The 23960-nt window shown below is 46.5% G+C and overlaps 1 protein-coding gene, 1 long non-coding RNA gene, 2 other non-coding genes and 1 pseudogene across 5 annotated transcripts; 3 read left to right on the top strand and 2 right to left on the bottom strand.

The window, feature by feature from the left end:
• Positions 1 to 523: 523 nt before the first annotated feature.
• LOC130520426 (RIPOR family member 3-like) lies at positions 524 to 3907 on the top strand (annotated as a pseudogene).
• A 547-nt stretch (positions 3908 to 4454) lies between these two features.
• Positions 4455 to 4573, bottom strand: LOC130520430 (5S ribosomal RNA). Its single transcript, XR_008948835.1, has one exon. It is a non-coding gene; the product is annotated as a 5S ribosomal RNA (ribosomal RNA).
• A 1034-nt stretch (positions 4574 to 5607) lies between these two features.
• On the bottom strand, positions 5608 to 5726 carry LOC130520431 (5S ribosomal RNA). The gene has a single exon (XR_008948836.1). It is a non-coding gene; the product is annotated as a 5S ribosomal RNA (ribosomal RNA).
• Positions 5727 to 6859: 1133 nt separating this feature from the next.
• On the top strand, positions 6860 to 11786 carry LOC130520428 (uncharacterized). Of its 2 annotated transcripts, none has more exons than XM_057024147.1 (5): positions 6860 to 7651; positions 7749 to 7820; positions 7914 to 8554; positions 8706 to 10353; positions 10465 to 11786. In XM_057024147.1, exons 4-5 carry the CDS (start codon positions 9834 to 9836, stop codon positions 11439 to 11441), a joined length of 1497 nt encoding a protein of 498 aa, XP_056880127.1. In that variant the 5' UTR covers positions 6860 to 7651; positions 7749 to 7820; positions 7914 to 8554; positions 8706 to 9833; the 3' UTR covers positions 11442 to 11786. The 2 variants fall into 2 exon arrangements, with proteins under 2 accessions (XP_056880127.1, XP_056880126.1); XM_057024146.1 differs by having other exon boundaries at positions 7914 to 8504.
• Positions 11787 to 19688: 7902 nt separating this feature from the next.
• Positions 19689 to 23524, top strand: LOC130520429 (uncharacterized). The gene is made up of 4 exons (XR_008948834.1): positions 19689 to 19745; positions 21571 to 21744; positions 21951 to 22124; positions 22655 to 23524. It is a non-coding gene; the product is annotated as an uncharacterized LOC130520429 (long non-coding RNA).
• The last annotated feature ends 436 nt before the right edge of the window (positions 23525 to 23960 follow it).

Here is a 23960-nt window from a genome sequence, read left to right on the forward strand (position 1 = left end):
AGGGTTAGGGAAGATGGCCACCCTCTCCTGGTTAGGGTTAGGGAAGATGGCCACCCTCTCCTGGTTAGGCTTAGGGAAGATGGCCACCCTCTCCTGGTTAGGGTTAGGGTTAGGGAAGATGGCTGCCCTCTCCTGGTTAGGGTTAGGGTTAGGGTGCGCAACCGTTGTCCTTGCGCGTATGGAGAGATGCCGCCTCCTCATAAAGCAAAAACACTAAGATTGCTCGATTGCCATTTTCAGCCGCATATTCGATGGCCTGCAGTTTAAAGTAAGCCTCATTCATACGCGTCTCCCTTGACCGGCGCCATTTTAGGGGGTCCTTACGCGTCGGTGTGCAGATTTTGGAACTCAGTCACACACAAGGCGCTCCATATTATAAGGCGCACCATCGATTTTTGAGAAAATCTCAGTGTTTTAGGTGCGCCTTATAGTCGTGAAAATACGGTATATACGCCAAAATGATGCTGTATCTTTGCCCCGACGGTTTCTGGTGGATTGAAGGTCTGCGGAACATAAACACGTGCACCTCTCGCCCTTTTCTCAGTCAATGGCACGTCGGCTGCAGGAGGTCGAAGGTATCTCAGCAGCTGTGGAGTCTGCGAGCCGTCACGATACCGGAGGTGTGTCTCCGCTCAGCTACCCCTTCAACATCCCAGACGCCACCTTTCTGTCCAGCAACAACCCTCAGAACGCCACCAGGTTTTGCAAGTTTTCTTTGCACCTTCATTCAGTGCTCTGTACATGTAGGGTGAGTTTAATATTGCCTGTGTGCACCATTAAGCTGAGGTTTTGTCATTAAGTTTACTGAATCTGTTCTCTGAGATGATCGGTGCATGTTACTGTTGATTAGAACAAACTCATATATGTTATTAATGCCACTGTTTTCCATTATGTTGGTGATGCAGGTCCAGCACACCTGATGTTCTCAGAAAGAACCAGGCAGGAGAACCGGGACCTGGGACACATAATACAGATCAAGATGCGGATGTTACACGGGTCAGAAATCGATATAAATTAAATGTGCATTTTAACAACTTCCCAGCAGGGGGCAGTAAAACGGTGTTTTTCTGCCACTAATATACAGATTCTTTATTCTAGTCACCAGATCACATTATAAATATTACACAGAGATTTTGGCACCCAGAATCAGAATGTAAAACTTTGATCATTTAAAAAACAACAACAACAACCTTTTGAAGTAATTGACATGGTGGGAAGGTCAGCACTACTGTGCCCCCACCAGTCTTGGTCGGGGGTGTCAAACCAGTGTGGAATCTTTACTTTTCTGCATGACATAAATACATACACCATACATTTAGATTAGCGTGGCTACACATTCTCATACCTCCCCGTTAGCTTGTGAGACCCTTCCCTTCGTTGGTCCAGGACTCCTCAGAATTTGAGCCACATTCCTTCCCTGCCTTGCCCACTGTGACTATTCAGCCTGCTGCAGCCTCGCCCTCGCCTCCTGCTGCCCCTCCGGAGACCAGCGTTGGCCAGCACAGGGCCCGGGCCCTCAGGATCGGGGCCCAGATATCAGAGCTCAGTAACCTGCTTCCCAGCCAGCCCTGCTCCGAGCAGGAGCTACGAGCTCTGCGGCACAACCTTTTGCACCTGGCGACTATTCTGAAGGTACCCCGAGTGGATCTCCGGGTGTTTCTGACCACCACATGTGCCCTGACACTTGCGCTCTCCCCCAGAACGACCTTTCTCTCTCTGTTGAGACCCCCCTCGCCACAGGAGACTCTGGGTTTAGAAGAAGTCCTGGGAAGCTTTGACTTCCTGTCACATGACATCAACGCAGATGAAGACGCTTCCTGTTTGGGTACCCTCAGAAAACCCGGTGAGTTTGAGGCACCCGAACAACAAACGGACAATAAAACCACGGGATAAACGCCTCTTTTTTTTGTGAAACGACGTCAGGTCTTTCCTGGAGCTGGACGGCGCATGGCTGACGTCTGGGAACGATGGTCTGGACCAGGCTCTTGAAATTCACCTGGACATTTGCTGCATCCTCCTACAGGTACAGCAAGCTCAGTCCTCACCGCTCTGAAAGGTCCTCGCACACACGTATTGGTGTCTATTTAGCCTTTGCAACATTTTTGCTGTCATTTTAACGCTGCTATGAACATGGAGAGGGACGGGGCAACACCTCCGCCCAATCACAGAGCTGCACCCTGTTGCTTGTCTTCAGTTTTGAGTTCACTAGTGCTGACAAGGGGAGCGAGGAGCTCGGGCCTGGACGCCATGCTAACTGCTGCACCGTGATCTTTCCCCAGAGGATGAGGGCGAGCCGCTTCAGCCCCAGCAGACAGGAGCTACTGCAGGAACTCTCTCTCCAGGCTGAAGCGCTGCAGCGCGTCAGCCACCTCCTGCTGGAGAAGAACAAGATCTCTTCCACTGACAGTTCGTACAAGTCGTTTTGATCCGCACGTTTACACGGAATGGTTTTGAATGTGATCTTCCTCAGTCCTGCCGCAGGTCCAGAGAACCAGGGAGGTCCTGCTGTTCTGGGAGGCCTGTGTGAGCGGCAGCAGCAGCTCCCCCTTCCTCTGTGACGCTGACAGCTTCTGCGCTACGCTGAGGAAGTGTTTCACACGCACAAGGTGGAGGCCAAGCAGCCGGGCCAGGCGGAAAAAGGTGCTCTGCGCACGTGGGAACGCCGCCGGTAAAGCTGCTGCTGCTTTAACTGATGTGGAACGTCGTGTCGATTGTGCCGCAGTGTTCTCCCGGCTGCTGGGGCAGCTCCAGGCGCCGTGTCGCACGGTGCCGGACCTCCGGCCCGTCTGCTGCCCCGACAGGGTCACGCTCTTCCAGCTGTCGGCGTACCTGAGGCGCTGGGGCGTCCAGGACCTGGGCGCACACATCACACGCCTCTCCAAAGAAGGTCGTCTAACATTTCGGACGTCTCGACCGGGCGGTGCGGGTCTTTACTCATGGTAGTCCCGGCAACAGAAGGCGCTGACCCAATGTGTGCGTGTGTTTCAGAGCGCATCCTCTCAGCTCTGAGGAGCCCCAAAAGGAGGCGGACCCTGAACAAGCTTAGGGGCCAGCTGGTGGCAGAACTCCTGCCCCTGGGGTGCACGCTGCAGACCCTCGCCGCCCTGCAGGTGGACGCCAACCACAAAGTCAGTAGAGCTGCTTGCAAGTGTCTCTGCAGAGCCGCCGGCGTCCAAACCTTCAGGAACAAGGTGTTTTTGAGGTCCAGTCCTGTTGAATCCTTTTAGCCGGCAGCATTGTCAGAGAAAAGGGCGTTACACACGGTATTTAACCGAGTCTACCTCCGTGCTTCCCTCTCAGGCTGTTATTTATTACACTGAGAGTTTGAAAAGTGATGATATTCAAACCCAACAAGGCTCCTGTTTGGCTCTAAAGTGTCTCAAGGTAGTGAAAACGCTCAGAAATGTACGTTCAACACCAACTGCTGAACAGGTCTCTCAGGTGTGTGTGTGTGTGTTGTGTGTTCCAGGCGACGGAGAGCGTGGACCACATCACAGAGATGTGCAGGGCGACAGATGGAGCTCTCCGCAGCGCTGCTCGAGAGACCGTCCTCTCCTTTGGTACAAACATGAGCAATTTCTCATTTAATTTGCACTTAAACACACTAAACCTTCTTTGACGTCCTGTAGGTAAAAGGGGGTTTCAGGCCTTCCAAAAGATGGAACAGCTCCACATTGCTGTGGAGGAGGCTGTCTACATAAACCAGGAGACGGAGATCACCGTTCTATAGGGGATCTCTGCGGCTCGGACGAATTCACTCGTCATAATGACGATTGCTTTTTAAAACTCGCCCTAACCCCGAGGATCCTTCTGCCCTTTTCCTGCAGCTACAGCAAATGTAAAGCTTCATTCGTGTTGTTGTGACCGCCATTAAGACTGATGATAAACGTCTATCCAACAGCACTGGGATGATGGAGGAACAGTTCACAGAATCCAGACGTCAGCGTGCTCGGGTCGTACCTGGGAACAGCACAGGGAAAGGTCTGAGGATGACAAAACCTCTCAATCGTGGGAAATATGGAACCCAAATAAGGTTCTTGCTCCACAGCCATTGTACCGCAGAATTATGAAAAGTGCTCATTTTAATTTGAAATATCCCTTTAAATGCTGCCAAGAACTGAAGAGAAAGTGAACCCACCAGGAAGCGTGACAAAATGCTCATTTTATGAGCAACAATCTGAGACGCTTTGACCGCGTAGCCAAGGTTTCGTGTGGATTAATTCCACATTAAGTGTCCCATCTACATCCCTCACTTATTTCTCCAAAATAATCGCCGTGCTAGCGATGTTAGCATTAGCACACACACACACACATAAAATATTAAATCTCAAACGATGTACAATAGTGCAACATTAAATCTCAATGTTAGAAGTACTTAAGAAGTGAATTCCATCTGGCTGGATAATTATCAGGAACACTGGCGGCCTCTGCTGACCCAGTGGAAGAGTGCAAAAAGCTTACAGCACCTGGTATTCCCAGGCGGTCTCCCATCCAAGTACTAACCAGGCCCGACCCTGCTTAGCTTCCGAGATCGGACGAGATCGGGCGTTCTCAGGGTGGTATGGCCGTAAGCGAGAGCAGGTGCAAGAAAATGGCCTTTTGAAGTTAATACACTCAAACTTATTTTCTTGAAACACTTATTCTGGTGGAGGTTGTCCATTTTGCTTTGTCACAGTCCAAACCTCAATGTTGGACCAGCCTCCAATCCATCCCCCCCCCAAAAGAAAAGGCTATATAGCCTATGAGCGCCATATCATCAAATCTGCGTAGATCGGCTCTTGGATGAGAGGTGAAACGCCTTCAAAAAAATCAAACAAGATTCAACTCCGATAAATGAAATCAACTTAAAAGCAATGTGCCATGGCCGGGAATCGATCCCGGGCCGGCGGGCCAGTTGACAATTGCTGTAACAGACAACCTGATTGAAACCTCCTGAAGACCCCAGAGGGGGAGTTCGAATCCAGCTTTGGGCATTATCAAAGAGAAGATATTTGATTGAAAAATTCACGATCATAAAAATGTTTAAAGAGCATAGCAGTGTCTGTGAGGTTTATGAGCCACAAATGCTGCTCTTTTTAGGAGCACAGCCATCTATTAAACTGTAGTTTGTGTCATAGCATAGTTTTATTGACAAATTCTAAATTGCAAGTAGCAGATATGAACAGGGAAATGCTACGTTATCTGCTTATTCTGTTACAAATAATCTGATGAGATAGGTGTGGAGTTAATTCAGTTGGGGATAGACAGATGGAATATTAGTGTTGTTAGTATGATACTTGAGTTCTTTAGATATTGTTTTCCATTCAGGAATCTGCCGCCTTGAGTTGGCTTTTTTTGAAGACAGAAATGTTGACAATAGTGTGGACCAAAGTGGGAAATTCAATTTTATTTAAACACAAACACACACACACGCACGGACGCACGCACGCACGCACACACACACACACACACACACACACACACTCATAAAATATTAAATCCCAAACGATGTACAATAGTGCAACATTAAATCTCAATGTTAGAAGTACTTAAGAAGTGAATTCCATCTGGCTGGATAATTATCAGGAACACTGGCGGCCTCTGCTGACCCAGTGGAAGAGTGCAAAAAGCTTACAGCACCTGGTATTCCCAGGCGGCCTCCCATCCAAGTACTAACCAGGCCCGACCCTGCTTAGCTTCCGAGATCGGACGAGATCGGGCGTTCTCAGGGTGGTATGGCCGTAAGCGAGAGCAGGTACAAGAAAATGGCCTTTTGAAGTTAATACACTCAAACTTATTTTCTTGAAACACTTATTCTGGTGGAGGTTGTCCATTTTGCTTTGTCACAGTCCAAACCTCAATGTTGGACCAGCCTCCAATCCATTCCCCCCCAAAAAGAAAAGGCTATATAGCCTATGAGCGCCATATCATCAAATCTGCGTAGATCGGCTCTTGGATGAGAGGTAAAACGCCTTCAAAAAAATCAAACAAGATTCAACTCCGATAAATGAAATCAACTTAAAAGCAATGTGCCATGGCCGGGAGCTAAACGGCCCTAAACCGTTTCCCATTCATTTTCAATGGTCGTGCTAAACCACTACGGACGCAATATATTTCCGGCCGCTATCATCCCGTGGCGCTGTTCTGCCGTTTCTATGAAGAGCGGCTCCTCTCCGGAGGATCGGCCATTCTTGGTTCATTCTTTGGTAAACTTCGCTGAAGGTAAGTTTGGGCTTGATTTCCTACTAAATTAATGAGGAAACTTTTCGTAATTGTGCATAGGCTGTGGTCAATTTTGTCCTAAATTAGCAAGGAACGTGTTATAATTGGCCCTAAATTATAATGTACTGTATTTGTCATGCTACAATATACTCATATCTTGTCAAGCTAGTTTTTCATAAATTAAATTACACGATAGTGATGAATGAACTTGTTCATATTTTATATTCAAGTAACCGACTTACTTGTCGTGGCACTGAAATCTTGGTATTATTATTATTATTACTATAATTATTATTAGTAGTAATATTAGTAGTGGTAGTATTACATTTTATTACATCAAATGTGTGTTTTTGTTTCCAATGTCTTTGAGAGGGGATACTGTCCTCCTGCCCCCCCCAACATGTTCTCTCACACACACACACACACAGACACACACACACCTACACACACACACACACCATCACTTTCCAGTTTTTTCCTCACTAGCCACACCAGGTACTGACCTTCTGAACTCCTGAATCGACACCCCAACAACCTTGATCTTACACTTTCACACCTACATGATAATTGCATGTGTGCGCACACTCACAAACACACACACACACAGAGCTTTACACATGGTACCACACTTTATCTTTTACTGGCCTAAGATTCCTTTGATCACATTTATCAGGTGTGATGTGAAAAATGGGTGGAACTGTTTTATCAGTGTCTAATAAAAATGAGAAAATTAATAGACATTTTTCCTTTATGTCAGCTCAACATGCAGAAGCAATTCGCCTTTTTCCCTGGGAAACTTTGGGTCGTGTTCCGCAAGGGGCCTCTTGGGTTTCTCCTCCAGGAGCCATCTGATGAAGCCAAACGGGTGAGTTCCACTCCTCAGGACAAGTCTGCGGCCATGAGGGAGGACCTCGTACGGCAGAACGCTTTGGCCGTCATCCGACAAAGAGGGGGGATCCCTCAGATAAGATGGAGGTGCTGGGAGACTATGTCCTGCAGTTTGGTAAATATAAAGGGAAGTCATTCAGATGGCTTTTGCAGAATGACGTAGGATCCACCGTGTATCTGATCAAGAACGTGCAGAGCGAGGAGGCAGCAGGTCTCTGTATGGCTGACAGCCACAGTAAGGACAGCCTCCAGTCATTTGTGAGTTATGCCCTCAGTTTCCAAGAAATCCAGGCTCTCCTCACTTATGAGGCCGGAAGAGGGGATGGAGTGACTGCCTCATCTGAAGACGACCAGCTGGTTGGATTTGGTGCCCGAGCCAAGAGCAGGTGGAAGGAGATCTGGGACAGCAGAGGTGATGGCTATGCTGATTTTGTCATAGGCAGGCGCTGCGTTCCAGGCACACGAATGTCCAGGTTGCAGCAGAACCTGCTGAAGAGGCAGCAGCCCACCACATCTTCCACACCTGCTGAGCATCCCATGAAGGCCCCAGCTGAGCCCCTGGGTATGCTCATTCCTTCATGTGACAAGTTCAACTTTGGGAAAAGGTTTTTTTCTTTTCTACTAATAACCTGTAGCCGGTATTTTTGTCTTTAACACAGCCATGGAGGAGGACGTGGAGATGGAAAGGGAGATGCTGAGCATCCATAACTCTGATCTGCAAGTCCAGAGCTGTAAATACACCGTTACCACATTTATTTCATGTCAGACAAACAAAGTCCATGCCGTATCTAATTTCTATTGTTTTTCTTTTCATCTGTGTGCAGATGCTATGCCAGTAGCAGCAGCCGCCCTGCCGAGAGTGCCACCAGGAGCAAAGACAGGTTTCTGAAAAATAGGTTTCAGAGCTGGAGTTCCGTTCCTTTCCATGAAGAATTCCTCTCCAAATCTGAAACTTATCTTATTATTTTTGTGTTCTTGATGTTCCGGCCGAGTTCCTTTAATATTACTCTTCATATGTTGGTGTGATAATAACCGTCGTAAGGACTATGAATTGATCCGTGCAATGATGAACTGATATTGACTATGAGGAGGAGGGTAGGTGTTTGTTTTTGTTCTCTTTGATGCTTCGTTGAAAAACAGTTTCCTTTTCTTTTTATTTAGGGCTGATGAACAACCTGATGTCTCTGTAATGTCCAGCTGACTGTTCTTTCCATGTTGTCATCAGGTGAAGTGACTGTAATTTCTTAATAGCAAGTCTGCACTTGTTTTCAGGACCTGACTCTTGCACGGCACAGACCTCTGACGGCAGAGTGCCTCCTTTGACGGACTCTACCCAAGACCAAAAGAGTGGGATGTTAAACCATGGAAATTTCCCCCATTCCGTGGGGTGTTGAACAATAATAAAGTGTCCCGGGGTGATTCAAATTGACACGATTCTTTGTCACTGACATGGAAAAAATCTGAGGTGTGAGCTCTGGAATGAAACCAAGTGTCCGAGGCGCGTGTGTGTTTCCTGGTATCGTGTGTTTATATCATGTGAGGGCGGGGGCACTGGAATTGTCTCTTCAGTAATGAGAACTTTATGTTGTTCAACTGTCTTCTTTACTTTATCCTAGTTCCCATAGCTCCTGTTCCCATGCCTGTCCCTGACCACGACATGAGCAAGTGGATCTGCTCACAACATCAAAAGCTGTGGATGAGGACGGAGCTTCAACAACTTGGGTTGTGGCCTGGGTCCCGACCAGTGCATAACCCTGGGAACGCAATTTCTCTTTGGCGTCTTCCTCCTCAGCCGGAGCTACTGGACATGGTGGCTGAGCTCCCGTCCCCCAACTTTTTTCAGCTCCATCCATTTTTCATTTGGAAGCCAGAGAGCCACATCATGGTCAGGTTGAGGAACAATGACATCCTGCCGTGCCTCCATAGCTGTCCTCGTCCTCAGGTGGTCTCTGCAGGCGTGGGCAGACCTCCAGTGATCGTCAGCGTCCGTGGCCAGTATTTGATCTTTTCCTCGCGACTCTGCTGCAAGGCCTGTCGCAGGAACTGGTCCTGACAACCCTCCATGGGTGGAGAAGCTGCCCGTGCGCTTTACTAACCTTTTGCCTGCATTCCTGACTTACAAGAAGGCTGCGTGCAAGTCGGTAATGGATGAACTGCGGCGTTCTGGCAAGTCACCGACCGATATGGCGAACCAGGTGAATGAGCTCATGCACCTCAAGTATGAACGAGCTCACCTGGCATATCTGCACGCCGTACAGAACGTCAGGGAGGCCGAGGCTGGGGCGTACGGACAGAGAACCATCGGCCAGTACGTGAGGATGGAAGATCGGCCACGTGCTTTCGGGTCATACGAGGACCAAGAAGGTTGGGGTGGGGTGTCTGTGTCCGGATTCTACCTGACTGACTGCCTGCTGGATGAGTTCAAGCGTCAACAGCCGTCTCTGACCAAGCTCCTCCAGGGCACGTTGGGGCAGGTTTTCAGGTCGGACCACACGAGGAAGATGGCGAGGAAGGTGACACTGGCATCTGGAGCCATGTCCAGTTTGGCAGTGATGAATGAGAACTGGCTCATTGTGTCCTGGGTGATGGTTCAGGCTGAGACAGAAAGGTCCCTGCATCCGATGTAGCAAGGAATGGCCCAGAGGTACAGCCACGCTGGGGTGGGAAAGGCCGGCTACCACTGGATGGACAGGTGAGATCAGCCATCTTCTTTGTTTGCCGTCATTCAAACTGAAAAATGCTCCATGCTAACCCTAACCCTATCCATGCTGAAGACGTGGCGCGTTCAGAGGGTTCACATCCTCCGTGGTTGCCTCAGTGACCCAGAACTGTCTGAGGGGATAATGTACAGGGACGGAGGGACCCTTCAGCTAAACCACGTAGCGGGCGAAGGTGCCAAAGTCCCCGTCTGGATCCCTGTCCGTGGTACATCTCAGCAGGAGGGCTACCATTTCCAGCAGGCCCAGTGGGTCACGGGTACGCAGGTCTCCCCTGAACTGTTCCAGGCCCAGGCCATGACCGGCGTTCTGTGGTGGAACTTTCAGCGACCGGTAGACATGAAGAAGCCCGGCGCCGTCCTCCCTGCTGTCTTTGACCCTGCCTCAATGTGGGAGTTGAACTCTGCTTCCATGGCAGTGACGGGACAAGACAAGTGCCCTGCGTTCCGCCTCTCTGACAGAGACACTGGAGAAAGGTTTGGGCTGGAGTCCAGAGAACCGGGCTGCCGTCCGCTCCCTCTGGACTGGGACAAACACAAAATGCAGTGTATATATACTTTCTGTTATTAAGGGATGGATATTAATGTGTTTTCTCAATAGCCCATATCGCGATAATATGAGTTGCTAAGGATGCATTATTGCTTTGTTTGTGTTCCAGACGTCTCTGGAGCTTTGCCCCTGCCGCTGAAGTCCTCGCCGAGGAGCGCCCGCACTGGACCCATGAAGACTGGTGGTGGAGTGTTTGTCTTGGACCACACACGCTGGACTCTTCCCATGAAAGACGCTGTTGATAGTTTGCTGCAGTATCATCATGGGGACAAGGACATCCTGAGGCTTGTGGATCCAGACTACGCAGACACGGTCCATCGGTCTGCGGCCGATCCGAACAGCTTGCTCCGCCCCACAACCAGGTTTCACATATCCCGCTATGTGAAGCATCTGGCAAAGCTGTTGAACACCAGTTCTTCTCTGAACACCAGCCCAGAGAAGCTCCTGGAGACTCAACAGCTGTGGTACTCCTTGACAGAGGGGAGCAAAACAACCAGCGTTCCTGTAGTCACCATGGAGACGGCTGTTGTCACTCCTCCCACAGCCGCCCTGCCCACGCCTCTGACGCAGGATTCCATTGAAAAAATTGTGCAGGGCATTCTAGAGATGGAGCAGCAGCAGCAGCGACCAGAGCAGAAGATGAGACAGACGAAACCCTGTCTGGCCTGTGGACAGCCCAAGTCTCCGTATGGGACGGGTGGATCTTCCATCCACTTTTTCTATCAGCAGGGTCCTGTTCGCTACTTCTACTGCTCAAGGAAGGTGCATCAGACTTATGCTGCTGAGGGACTCTCTGACCCCAGAATGCCCTTTGAACAATTTGCCGCGTCAGAGTTTTTCCAGAGGGAGCTGGAGGCCACCAAAAAGTGTGTGGAGGAAAAGCTCAGAGACAGATCGGCTGTGTTTAGCTTCATGATGGCGTCTCAGATGATATTCTTTCATTACCGCCACCCTTTCTCCACTCAGAAGACACCCAGGTTTCCCAGCTGCCTCCGTGAACATGTGCTCCCACTCCCACCTTGTTTGAACCCCCGGTTCTCAGTGTCCACCTTCCCTTTTGCCATTTTATGGGTATCTGAACGTTAACTTTTGCTGTTATGCTAATGACTACTGATAAATAATGAAATGAAGCCACCTCCCGCTCAGACTGTCACCGTTGCATTGTGGGAAATGTAGTATTGGCCTGTGTAAAACATCTGCGGCCTGCGGGCCGGTTCTAATAATAAATCAATATCATCCCGGGGGCCATAGAAAACCCTCGACCTTGACTCTGACATATGAGCTTTAAATGATTTCTTTTGACTCCCATTTATTTGGCTGTTTGGATATCATCTTTGCTAGTGTGTGTGTGCGCACGCTCTATGGAACTGGCATAAAGGATGTTAAAATTAGTCTGAATTAGTCTAAATTAAATAAAAATTCATCCATTCATCATTCCCAACAGGCGGTGTTTGATTAGAAACTCTTTCTGAACTCTGGTGCTCTGAAACATCTCCGCTTCCATTTTCAGCTGTTTTTATTCTCAATAACATCAAATCATCCATCCATCCAAATCGTGGTCCTGTTGGACCACCAAAGGACAAACACTTTCCATTTAGCACGGACAAAAAAACCCAAATCCTGTTTAGCAATGAAGCTGTGGGGAGAGTTTGAGGAGCGTTTCTGAGGAACACGCTGCCATATTGGGTCCAAGCTGCTGGGGTTTTTGTTGTTTCCAGGTGAATCGGTGGGCAGCGGCGTTACCGCCTGTCTCTGCCCCCCCCCCTCTCTCCCCGTGGTCGTGGTCACGCCGGGCATCTTTACTGGTCCCGTTTTAAACAGGTTCTGTTGGGAACAGGTGTTCTCCAGAACTGTATTCCAGGCTGCTGTGCTGAAGGGCTGTTTTCAGTAGCAATAGAGCCAGAGTGTGCCTGCTCCATATGAACCCCCCCAGGCCGTGCTTTCCTCCTGGCTGAGCCATAATCAGCTCTGGATGGACTGGTTCACGCTTGGACTGAGTCAAGATTTGATAGCTTGACTGATTCTTACAGTTTTGGATCAAACCCCCATCTGCTGATTCCAGGAGATCTTTAAAGGATCTCAGAGCTTCAGATTTATGAAGCCTGCTCAGCCCCCGGCAGCGCTGATGAAACCATTTCATTCCTTCAAAAAAGCAGAACATGAAGCTCCAGAAAAGGTTTTTGGATCAAGTTTCCAACAGAACGAGGACAAGTGGGTAAAAGCGCCACTTTAAAGCCTCCAGGCCTCAGAAAACATCCACCTTTAGGATGCCTGACTTTAGAGGATCGTCGGTTCGCTCCGAGCACAAGAACAAACATGTTTCACCTCAGTCCAAGAACATCTGACCTGAAATGATCAAAAAGCTTCAGCGTAAAAAGATGGTGGAGAGAAAGCTGCTGGGAGGTTCTCAGAAGAGAAGTGGCATTAAAGCCAGCTGGAAGAGTCCAGCCTGCTTCCTGCTCCTCCAAACAGGCGTCTCCACACCAACACTGAGGAACACGGGCTTCTGTTCTTCTCTTCTTCTCTTCTGACTATTGGTGTTTTGATGAATGCAGCATCCACTCACTGCCCCCCCTCATTTACACTGCTCCTGGTTTCACAATGCTCCTCAGACAGATGCAACCAGAGACACTGATGCCGTCAGACAATAAACCTGAGTGTTGTTGTGTCCGGTTATTACATGTTCCATGCTTTTCCTTCTGCAACAGTTCATCACACCTGCTCAGGGAAACCTCGGTGTAAAGGAGGTGAAGCCGTGCCTCAGTGACTCTACTTTGGTGTTTTAGAAACTAACAGTTATTAGATGAATATACAGTGTGCACGTACGCACACGTGTGTATAAACACTTAATACACGCGTGTGCGTGGACGTAGACTTTTTAGTACTTTGGGTTCATAGACTTTTTAGTATTTTGCAGATACGTGTCTGTATATAAACCAGATCCTCCTGTAAAAAAGAACTAAAGGCTGACTGTTGTCACGTGACCTGTCTCCGTCTGTGTCCGATGATGGAACCTGCCTGGAACATCTGGTCCACAAAAAAGCAAAACAGCTCACAGAACTGGTCCAGTTTAGACCAAAAATGACAATAAATAATGAAAATGTGTGACGCAGTAGAACAATGGACGAACTTTCCATTGGTCATTGACAGTTTCAGTCATTTTCATCAGAATTCATCAAAAATTTAAACCAACAAACTACACACAGAACCGCAAAGTTTAGAGCTTAAAGGGAGCGACAGGTGAAGATTTAAAGCTCAACGCAGCTGAAGAAGTTCCAAAAAGGAGAAATATCATGTGGTGCTTTACCGCCACCCGGTGGACACGCGTGGAACTGCAGACAATAGTTAAACGCGCTCCGACACATTCTGACCTCTGCTGCTCCTCCTGGACTCCAGGGCTGCAGAAATATGCTGCTTTTACAAGTCTTTCAAATCTGTCAAGCATCATAAATCTTATTTATTTAACCAGGTTGAATAATGGCGGAGAATGGTGTCCGAAAAGCGTCTTTATTTTAAAGTGAACAAGAACAGTTCGGTCCGCGTTCACAGAGAGGCGGAGAGACCTCGAGAGAGTCCAAAACAAGTCCGCGAGGAAAACTCTCAAAAATAGTCAAGCCACAGAAGTCAGGGTTTGGCGATGAGGCCGAAAAACTCCGCCGCTGGCAGACGGGAGTTCTGTCCTTAAATCTAACGGGAGATTGAAGAGAGACCGCAGGTGCGTGTGTCTGCGGGGCCAGCTGTGGCTGATGAGCGGCTCCTCCACGCCCCCTGCAGGTAGACACCAGCAACAACGGTCCCAGAAACTGGGAACCCAACAAACCAGTTTAATCAAAGTATTCCTTTCAGACTAAGCAGGAAGACTGAAGACCGACAAGGTGAGTGGAAACGAAGAGCATTATTGAAAAGAATTGACAGTTGTGTTTGGAGATAAAATCAAGATTTGATTCAACTAGACTTCATATTTAGTTTAGCACAAAACATCATTATACATTATAAATGAATCGGTCTTATTTAACATTCTTATAGTCTGGCTTTAGTTATAGTTGAATAGTCTTTCTAAGTGAAGTTTAGTTTATTTTTCTGCTCTTTGCTACTGATTCTAAAAGAACTTTAAACCCTCCCAGAATGCTTTAATGTAGTAATATATACGCCATAAAGCTGTTGATTAGGTTTTAAAAGTGAAAGTATTCTGTTCAGACGAAGCAGGAAGAGCGACAAGGTGAGTGTAAAGTGAGTATCATGCTGACGTTGGTAGAGAGTCTAACAGGAACAACATTTTAAAACTTTTTTGTGACAGGTGAAAAGCTCTTAGAGTTATTAGAGCTGTTCAACAGTCCAGGTTACAGCTGGATATTTGATATTACCTGTCAAACAACATCTAATCGTGGCAAGTTAGCATCTCTCAGCCGAACCATTTAAGACAATAAACTAAATAACTAAATCCACACAGGATCACAGGACACCAACAGGATTTTGGGTTCATGTTGCACGTTTTCTCACAGTGGTTTATTGTTCTATGTTGTGGAACCACTGTGAAAGAAATGCAGGAGTGGGTGTCATTTCTTTCATCTATTTTAAATAGAGCAGTGATCTTTGAGGACTTGGATCATAGAAATAATTGAAGAGGGGAACAAAGGAGGGAAGAAAAAAAGTCCTGACTAGTATGTTTATGTAGCACCAGATAATTTAGTGGCTGAGCTGAAGACAGTCCTTTCACCATGTTGGCCTGTGGAAAACCAGTGTTGTCGGCCCGATGGACCAGCGTCCCCGTCGTTGCCGGACCACCGTTGGCCACCAGTTGGGTTTGGGATCAAAGTGGGGGCGTTTCCTGTATCCGGTTCTCCTCACGGATCCATGACTACAACATGTTGCTGCAAGTGCAGAGACGTTTGCTCTGGAAAGAACTTTAGAGCACATTCAGTGCTGCAGGATGAGGGGCTGGAAAAGGTGCCAGTTCTTTTCTCACTGCAGGGAACAGTTAAAAAAAGCAGCTTAAACTCTGAAAACATGAAAATGATACAGAGACATCATTGATTTATTGATTCAGTTGTTATCCAGAATGGATTAGAAATGTTCCTGTTTGATAAAAATGCAGTGAATTGGGATTATTTAACTACAACCTCTCCAGATTATTTACCTTCATCACAGTCTCATCACTATTTCTGATGTTTCCTCAGGATGGACGAGGACAGAGCAGAGTCCACAGTGCCCAGCTGGGTGTCCCTGAAGAGTGACCGGTCCAAAGGTGTACCAATAACCTTCAGAAGTTCAGAGAAAATGTAAGAAAACTAAAGCGTGATGATGTGTTTGTGTGGCAGCTGTTAGTCACATTAACAGCAGCAGGTTGTGAGTTTATTATTGGAGATGTTTAACACTTAAACCTCAGACAGTCATATAGTTACAGACTTAATGTGAATATTGTTGATTAGAAACAAGAATCATGTTTAAACTGAAAGATGAATTCAGACATAAATACTGGAACAATATTGAGTCTTGATCAGGTTCTTTCATCCTATAAATCAAAGGACTAATAGAGATGTGTTCATAGTGAGAGGGGGGAGCACATCCTATCAAACTGGGACCAGTCAGCTCCACCAGGAGAGTCCTCTTGTTCACAATCTGGAAGCAGATCTGGAGATGCTGAAATGAAGCCCAAACAAAGTAAAACTGTTCAATATGAGATTTAATTTGCAATGTCATGAATTTGGAGTTGTGTTGATGATTTATTATAGATGGAAATCATTGGTTTACTTATGTTCAGGAAGTGATCTGCAGGAGGTGGATAGAAGGTCATAAGGTCAGTCTGAAGAGAAGATGTGAACATGTGACTGAAGGAACTCATGAAGCAGGAAGTGGAACCCTGCTGAACAAGATCTACACTGAGCTCTACATCACTGAGGGACAAAGTGAGGAGGTGGACACGCAACATGAGGTGAGACAGCTTGAGAGAACCTCCAAGAAGAACATCCAGGACACTCCAATCAAGTGCCAGGACATCTTCAAAGTCTTATCTGAGCAACAGAGACACATCAGAGTGGTTCTGACCAACGGTGTCGCCGGCGTTGGAAAAACCTTCTCAGTGCAGAAGTTCAGTCTGGACTGGGCAGAAGGTTTGGAGAACCAAGACATCAGTCTGGTGCTTCCGCTCTCATGCAGGGAGCTGAACTTGATCAGAGATGAGCAGCACAGTCTTCTCTCACTGCTTCATGTTTCCCATCCAACATTACAGAAGATCAGAGCAGAAGATCTGACTGTCTGGAAACTTCTGTTCATCTTTGATGGCCTGGATGAAAGCAGATTTTCACTGGGTTTCAACAACCATCAGCTCATCTCTGATGTCACACAAGTATCGTCCGTTGGCGTGCTCCTGGTGAACCTCATCCAGGGGAACCTGCTTCCCTCAGCTCTCATCTGGATCACCTCCAGACCTGCAGCAGCCTATCAGATTCCTCCCTCGTGTGTTGACAGGATCACAGAAGTACGAGGCTTCACTGACTCCCAGAAGGAGGAGTACTTCAGGAGGAGGTTCAGTGATGAAGATCTGTCCAAGAGAATCATCTCACACATCAAGGCCTCCAGGAGCCTCCACATCATGTGTCTGATCCCAGTTTTCTGCTGGATCGCTGCTATAGTTCTGGAGGACATGATGACCAGAGACCAGAGAGGAGAGCTGCCCCAAACCCTGACTGACCTCTACTCACACTTCCTGAGGGTTCAGATAAAGAGGAAGAAGCAGAAGTATGGAGGAAAGCAGAGACCAGAGGAACTGACTGAGGCTGACAAAGAACTCCTTCTGAAGTTGGGTCGGCTGGCGTTTGAACATCTGGAGAAAGGAAACATCATGTTCTACTCAGAAGACCTGGAGCGATGTGGACTGGACGTCGCCGAGGTGTCTGTGTACTCAGGAGTTTGTACAGAGATCTTCAAGAGAGAGAGTGTGATCTTCCAGAAATCAGTCTACTGCTTTGTTCATCTGAGCGTTCAGGAGTTTCTGGCTGCCGTCTACATGTTCCACTGTTACACCAGGAAAGACACAGCGGTTATAAATAAGTTCCTAAAATATTCTAAACCAATCACATCTCTTGATGACTTCCTCAGGAGAGCACTAATGAAATCTCTCAAAAGTAAAAATGGCCACCTGGACTTGTTTGTTCGCTTCTTCATGGTCTCTCTCTGGAGTCCAATCAGAGAGATCTTGGGGTGGCTGTTGGATCAAGAGGAACAGCCACCCAGAGAAAATCCATCCAAGGTCCTACAACCTGAAGGAGGAGAACAGTGATGAATCTCCCCAGACAGAAGCATCAACATCTTCCACTGTCTGATGGAGATGAAGGATCAGTCAGTCCATCAGGAGATCCAAGAGTTCCTGAAGTCAGAGAAGAAATCAAAGAGGAGACTGTCAGAGATCCACTGTTCAGCTCTGGCCTACCTGCTGCAGATGTCAGAGGAGGTTCTGGATGAGCTGAACCTGCGGCAGTACAACACCTCAGTGGAGGGACGACGTCGCCTGATTCCAGCTGTGAGGAACTGCAGGAAGGCCGAGTAAGTAAAGATTTTTGGGGCCGGACATCGGCGTTTAAATCAAGCGAGTGGATCATGTCAGGTAGCAATACCCCCTCCAGTGGTCATTCCTTCAATTCTTTATTTCCATTGCAGCGTCCATAAATTAAAAACAACAACAATTCATCCAGAAATGTTCAACACTGGCTGGATATAAGTTCAAAGGTCAATCCAGACAAACCAACATAAGGCAGGAATAATAGGAGCCACAAGTTAACTGACTATCATGAAATTACTGTCATGTCATTAAATAACTTTTGTTTGTTTGTATACATCGTATTCTAACGACAGAAAAACACATCTTAACTAATGACACGTGACTATTTTGCTTCATTTGTTCAACGTAAAAACAGCCGGCCTCGTTGGTTTAAATGGGTGTTTTAGGTCTTTGTGGCGGTTCCGTTTGGAGCCTTTATGTGACCCACAAAGTTGTTTGAGCCTTTCCACACCCGTTAGGTGGCAACTTCATCACTAGCAACAAAAGGTGCAGTGAAAATGATTTGAAGGGAAACAGGCAGATATAACAGAAGCTGAGGGCAATCGATGCAACCAGAGACTCTGATGTCATCGATCGGATCGCTGAATTAAGACTTGACGCACATCGTACAAATTGGATGAAATGCAAAATATCCAAAGAGCCGATAGACAGATAAAAAGATGCACGTTTCTTTAAACCATTGCTATAATCATTTTAAATATTGAGTAATTATGAGCTGTTCTAAAATAAGACAAATGTTGAGAATAATTCAGTTGCATTTCAGATCTGATGGTCGTTCAAACTGTTGCTCTACGGTGTTGAATTTAGCTTTTCCAGGAAATGAGCTACATTTGTGTTGAGGTAGATTCTCAGATAAGTTGATGAGAAATCCCAAAGTTTGACTCACTATTTTTGTTTCATACACAACAGACTGTCTGGTCGTTTTCTTTCAACGAGTGATTGTGAAGTTGTGACCTCAGCAATGACGTCAAACCCTTCTCATCTACGGGAGCTGAGCTTAAGCTGGAACCAAATCCTGACAGTTGCCGACTTAAAGTTACTGTCTTCTGCAATGATGCATCCAAACTGCAGACTGGAGACGCTCAGGTCAGGAGGCCTCTGTTGGTCTTTTCTAAATTTCTTTACATTTTCTGCTTTTCTCTTCATTTTCAGATTTAGAAATGTGTTTTTATTTGCCCCATTTATTCCTTTTCCAGGCTGTCACACGCAGTTTATCAGAGATCAGCTGTGACTCTCTGGCCTCGGCCTGAGGTCCAATCCCTCCCATCTGAGGGTTCTGGAGCTGAGCTCCATCAGTCTAGAGGATTCTGGATGAAGCTGCTCTGTTCTGGACTGGAGGTCAAACTGTCGCTGGAGACTCTCAGGTCAGCTTCCTTTTATCTTCGACATAACTAAACAATGAAGGCTTCAAGATAAACTCCATTGACTTTTGGAGAAGAGAAGTGTAGTATGAATTTAAATGAGCCATTGAAAGTCAATTTTATAGATACTTTTAACTATGTTGTTGCTGTATATCCCAGTTTATCAGTGGGGGGCCAGAGCTCTCCTGACTCCAAGGGCCCTGATTAAATAATGAATAAAATGAAATATGATTTTGAGCAAGTGTAATATGACTTTTCCTCCAATAAGAGATCATTTCTTGCCATGATTCCTTATCCAGACTGAGTGGCTGCAGGTTATCAGAGATCAGCTGTGACTCTCTGGCCTCGGCGCTGAGGTCCAATCCCTCCCATCTGAGGGTTCTGGACCTGAGTACAACCAGCTGAAGGATCCAGAGTGAAGCTGCTCTGTGGTTTTCTCCAGGATCCTCTCTGTAAGCTGGAGACTCTCAGGTCAGTCAGAGATGATCCAGTACTTTCCCAGGTGTAACTAGTTAGACAATAACTGTTTCCATGTTTGATCTTTGTTATAAACGTAGTGTTACAGTTCTCAGAAAAAAGACCACACAGGACAGATTTGCAGTATTAAATTGGTTGTGGAAATCTGTCCCATGTGAGGATGGTCATCAATGACTAGAAAGGAAGTATCAGTTGTAGATTTGTCTTGTTTTATTTTAGGCTGGCCACAAAACCGCCCAAACATTCAGACCAATCAAAAATGGTTCTTCCTGTCTTTTAAAGATCAGAAGGAAAACTAGAAAACCCAAAAAGAAAGCTGCTGCAGTGTGCCATGCCCCTTCTCTCCTGAGAAAAGCCATCCCAAAAAAGAGAAAAGCCCAAGTGTGAAGTGAGCGCCCTGTTAAACCTTGGTACCGAAAGCCTGCAGTCATTCTCATCTGAGGTGGCTTCATTCCAGCCAGAAGCCCAAACCTGCCTCCCTCTTAAAGGGGCAGCAGGTCAGTCCAACCACAGAAACCTTCATGAAGATCTGAAGCTTTCAGCATCCACAATTGTTGCACCTCACTTCCATTGGAGTCCAAATCAGAAGTCAACAAGTTGATTCTACACCGATTCTACACAATGCAACCATTTTAAAAAGGTTTCCATCCATAAGTTTTCACACATTTTTAGATAAATCTGTTTGTTCATCGCCTCCTTCTGTTGTAATGGTCATTAAAGAAAATGACCTTATTTGAGTTTTTCTCCTCACAAATATGACTTTCTATGAACGATGCAATAAATGCAGCTTGCAATCTAAGACAATATGGAAGTATGTGTATATAATAGTAGTGGAAGTAGCTCATAAAATAATACATTTGCTCTTCTCATCGAATCTTTCTATGTTATTAAAGAAAAACCTGCTCTTAGTCAACAACATCTAAGACATCAACCAAAAATCCTAATTTTCTACAATCTAATATAAAACAGTAGAGAAGACTCTTTCTGCAGAGACACTGGTGGCAGGAATGCAGAAGTATCACCTGCTCAACTTGGAAGGTGGAGCAGAGAACCACCAGCTGAGAAGGTCCTCAGCGAGAGGAAGTGGTGGAGAACCATGAAACTTGCTAAGCTCCACCTCAGCTCCAGAGACGGGCTGAGCTGGAGCTGTGGCACCAGGTATCGCCCAGAAGAGCCTCCAACAAACAAGCTCTTCTCTTGAGAGGGCTTTGAATCTCAGCTCAGTGTGCTTGTCTCTAGTAGGTGGCAGCTGCACCTTTTCCTGAGGTCCTTGTTGATGCCCTGAGGGGAATTGATGCTCCTGCAATGTTTTCTGGCAGCATTGAGCTTGCAGTGGGGCAATCAAACACACTGTGGGGGGGCTCTCTTTCCTTCTCTCATCTGGAGAACAAGTGACACCAGCTGCCAATCATTGTTGGAGAAATGTGCAGTCAGGGGAACGATGCGTCCAGACTATAGCCACCCTTCCAGCATCCAGCAGTGTCTAAAACCTTTGATTTGGTTTCACCAGAGAGTGTAGGGATTGCAGGGTCGCTGCAGCATCGCCCACAAGCTATCAGGAGTGGGTCGCTTTGTCCCAACTCCTGACAAGAGTTGAGTGCTATTGAGAAATGTGGTCTCACAAACTTGGAAGGTATTTTGACCTACACACACTTTACATACGGTGTAGATCTTGTCCAACCGCCCTGAAAGAACCCAAAATAGGAACATACGGCAGATAAGCCGGTGCAGGACCAGAGGTTTGTTGCTTGTAAGCTGTGTTTTGCTCTGGTACATGTTGATTTTTATTTGTCTTCTCTCAAAATAATTGTTATTTTAGACTAAGGAGCTGCAGTTTATCAGAGACCAGCTGTGATTCTGTGGCCTCAGCTCTGAAGTCCAACCTCTCCCATCTGAGGGTTCTGGACCTGAGCTCCAACCCGTTGCAGGATTCAGGAGTGAAGCGGCTCTGTTCTGGACTGGAGAGTCCAAACTGTAAACTGGAGAGGCTCAGGTCAGTCTTCATTTTTCTACCTATATACCAGCTGCTAAGATGGTGAAGTGAGGCTGTTCTCAACACTGCTGTGATGCACCACATTAAAAAAATTCCTTGGAATATCGTGAATTCAGGTCTGACCCAACTAAGAACTAACGTAGGTTTAGTACTGACGCAGATAACATGCAGACCTGCACCGTATAACCTCATCCTGCATTTTTCAGATTGATTAACTGCAGGTTATCAGAGATCAGCTGTGGCTCTCTGGCCTCGGCGCTGAGGTCCAATCCCTCCCATCTCAGAGAACTGGACCTGAGTCAGAACCAGCTGCAGGATTCAGGAGTGAAGCTGCTCTGTGGTTTTCTCCACTTTCCAAACTGCCGACTGGAAACTCTGAGGTAAACACCATTCTCAAAAATGTCCATTATTCCATCCGAGGGTCCTCACACTTTCTGAGTGTGTGTGTTGTGCCCAGTTCCTTCAGGAGGGAGGGCCACACGGGGACCACTTATTCATGATAAATTGATTTAAGGACAATGAAAAAGCCGACAGATGGTAACCAAAATTAGACAAAACTAGGTGAGGGTGCCTGGTAGACACCAGCCAACGAGGAGGGAGATGGTGAGGGAGACAGGAAGTCATCTAAGACAGGTTGTGCCTTTAAAGATGAGCCACAGGTGAGATGGATCTCCATGATGAGATGGGAGGGAAAGAGGTGGGAGAACTGGGAAGAGTGAGGGCCAGAACAATATATATTCTCCTTTGGAACAGTGCAAACCTGAGAGGTTGGAATTGTGGTAATTACATATTACTATCATTTTTTAACCTGTAACTAAATTAAATATTTACAGATCATGTCTTTGATTAACCTTTCAGATGAATACTGGTTTCACTTATAACCTTATAAAAGTTTCCCTTCTTTATTTAGATTATGGGACTGCAGCTTATCAGAGATCAGCTGTGACTCTCTGGCCTCGGCGCTGAGGTCCAATCCCTCCCATCTCAGAGAACTGGACCTGAGTAAGGAACCAGCTGCAGGATTCAGGAGTGAAGCTGCTGTCTGATCTCGTAGAGAATCCACACTATGGGCTGGAGACATTGAGACAGTAGCTGGTTGAAGCCAGTCAACTCCCGCTCATCTGCTGCATCACTCACTGACCACTGGTGAAGAGCATCTGTGGAAACATCTGCCGTCTACTCCCTCCATAGATGAAAAATTCAGTTTTTAAAAAGCGCTGGTGGACTTTCAGGAGATCAGTCGATGGTCGACAAAGCAGAAGCAGCTTCGCCTTGAAGTTAAATTAGTTCCTGGTATCACACAATGCATCTTTATAAAGTTCTAAATGGCTCCTCGGCCACTCTTAGAAGCATGGAAACATTCTCTTAATTGTCTCTTCAAATGTCTGTATTATACGTTACTATTTTACATCATGCCTTCAGAATCTTTAGGGTTTAGTATTTACTGTCTCTGTGACATGGAGCATTGGAATATTTCAGCTGCAGCCAGCAAAAACCCATCAGAATGACGGCTATCGGTGGGAACCGCAGGTCATTTGACTTTAGTCAGTCTGTTCAATGTTATAGGATTTATTGCAATCTAATAAAAACTATGAATAAATGTGGGAAATAGGAAATAAAAAGAAGCAAAATGACCAAATAAATCTCCCATGAATACTGTAAATTTAAAGATGTCAAGAATGGAATATCAGCTTAAATGGAATCAAACATAAAGTGAAAAGGCCTCCTTTAAGTTTACTGCAAAAATAAACACTAAATCAAGAGCGACACGCGCCAAAAACGTCTCATTCTCTCTTCTGTCTCCACTCATTCTTTTATATTCTCTTAAGATAATGGGGACGGGGTCGTGTGATAACAAAACAACCTAATTGGGGACTATATTTTTGTTGCAAGAACTTTGGCTCTTCAGAAGTTTCTATGTTGGCTTCCACAGATTGTGCATCCACTAGAAACTCAGTGTTTTTGAGGAACTACCAGGAGTGGCTGGAGTGGAGGCCAATGACGCTATAGCTACATATAGCTACATATAGATCACCGTTATCCTCAACCCAAAAGACCACCAGTTGGCGCAGCAATACTAAAGATAGGAGGTTGTGGTCGTTCCCCAAGGGTCAATCTTAGGTCCAACCCTTTTAATCTTTACATGCTTCCTCTTGGGGACGTCATCAGGAGCCACGGCATCAGCTTCCACAGCTATGCTGACGATACGCAGCTGT

Source organism: Takifugu flavidus, unplaced genomic scaffold (genome assembly GCF_003711565.1).
Source record: "Takifugu flavidus isolate HTHZ2018 unplaced genomic scaffold, ASM371156v2 ctg379, whole genome shotgun sequence".
In the NCBI taxonomy this organism is placed as follows: Eukaryota; Metazoa; Chordata; class Actinopteri; order Tetraodontiformes; family Tetraodontidae; genus Takifugu; species Takifugu flavidus.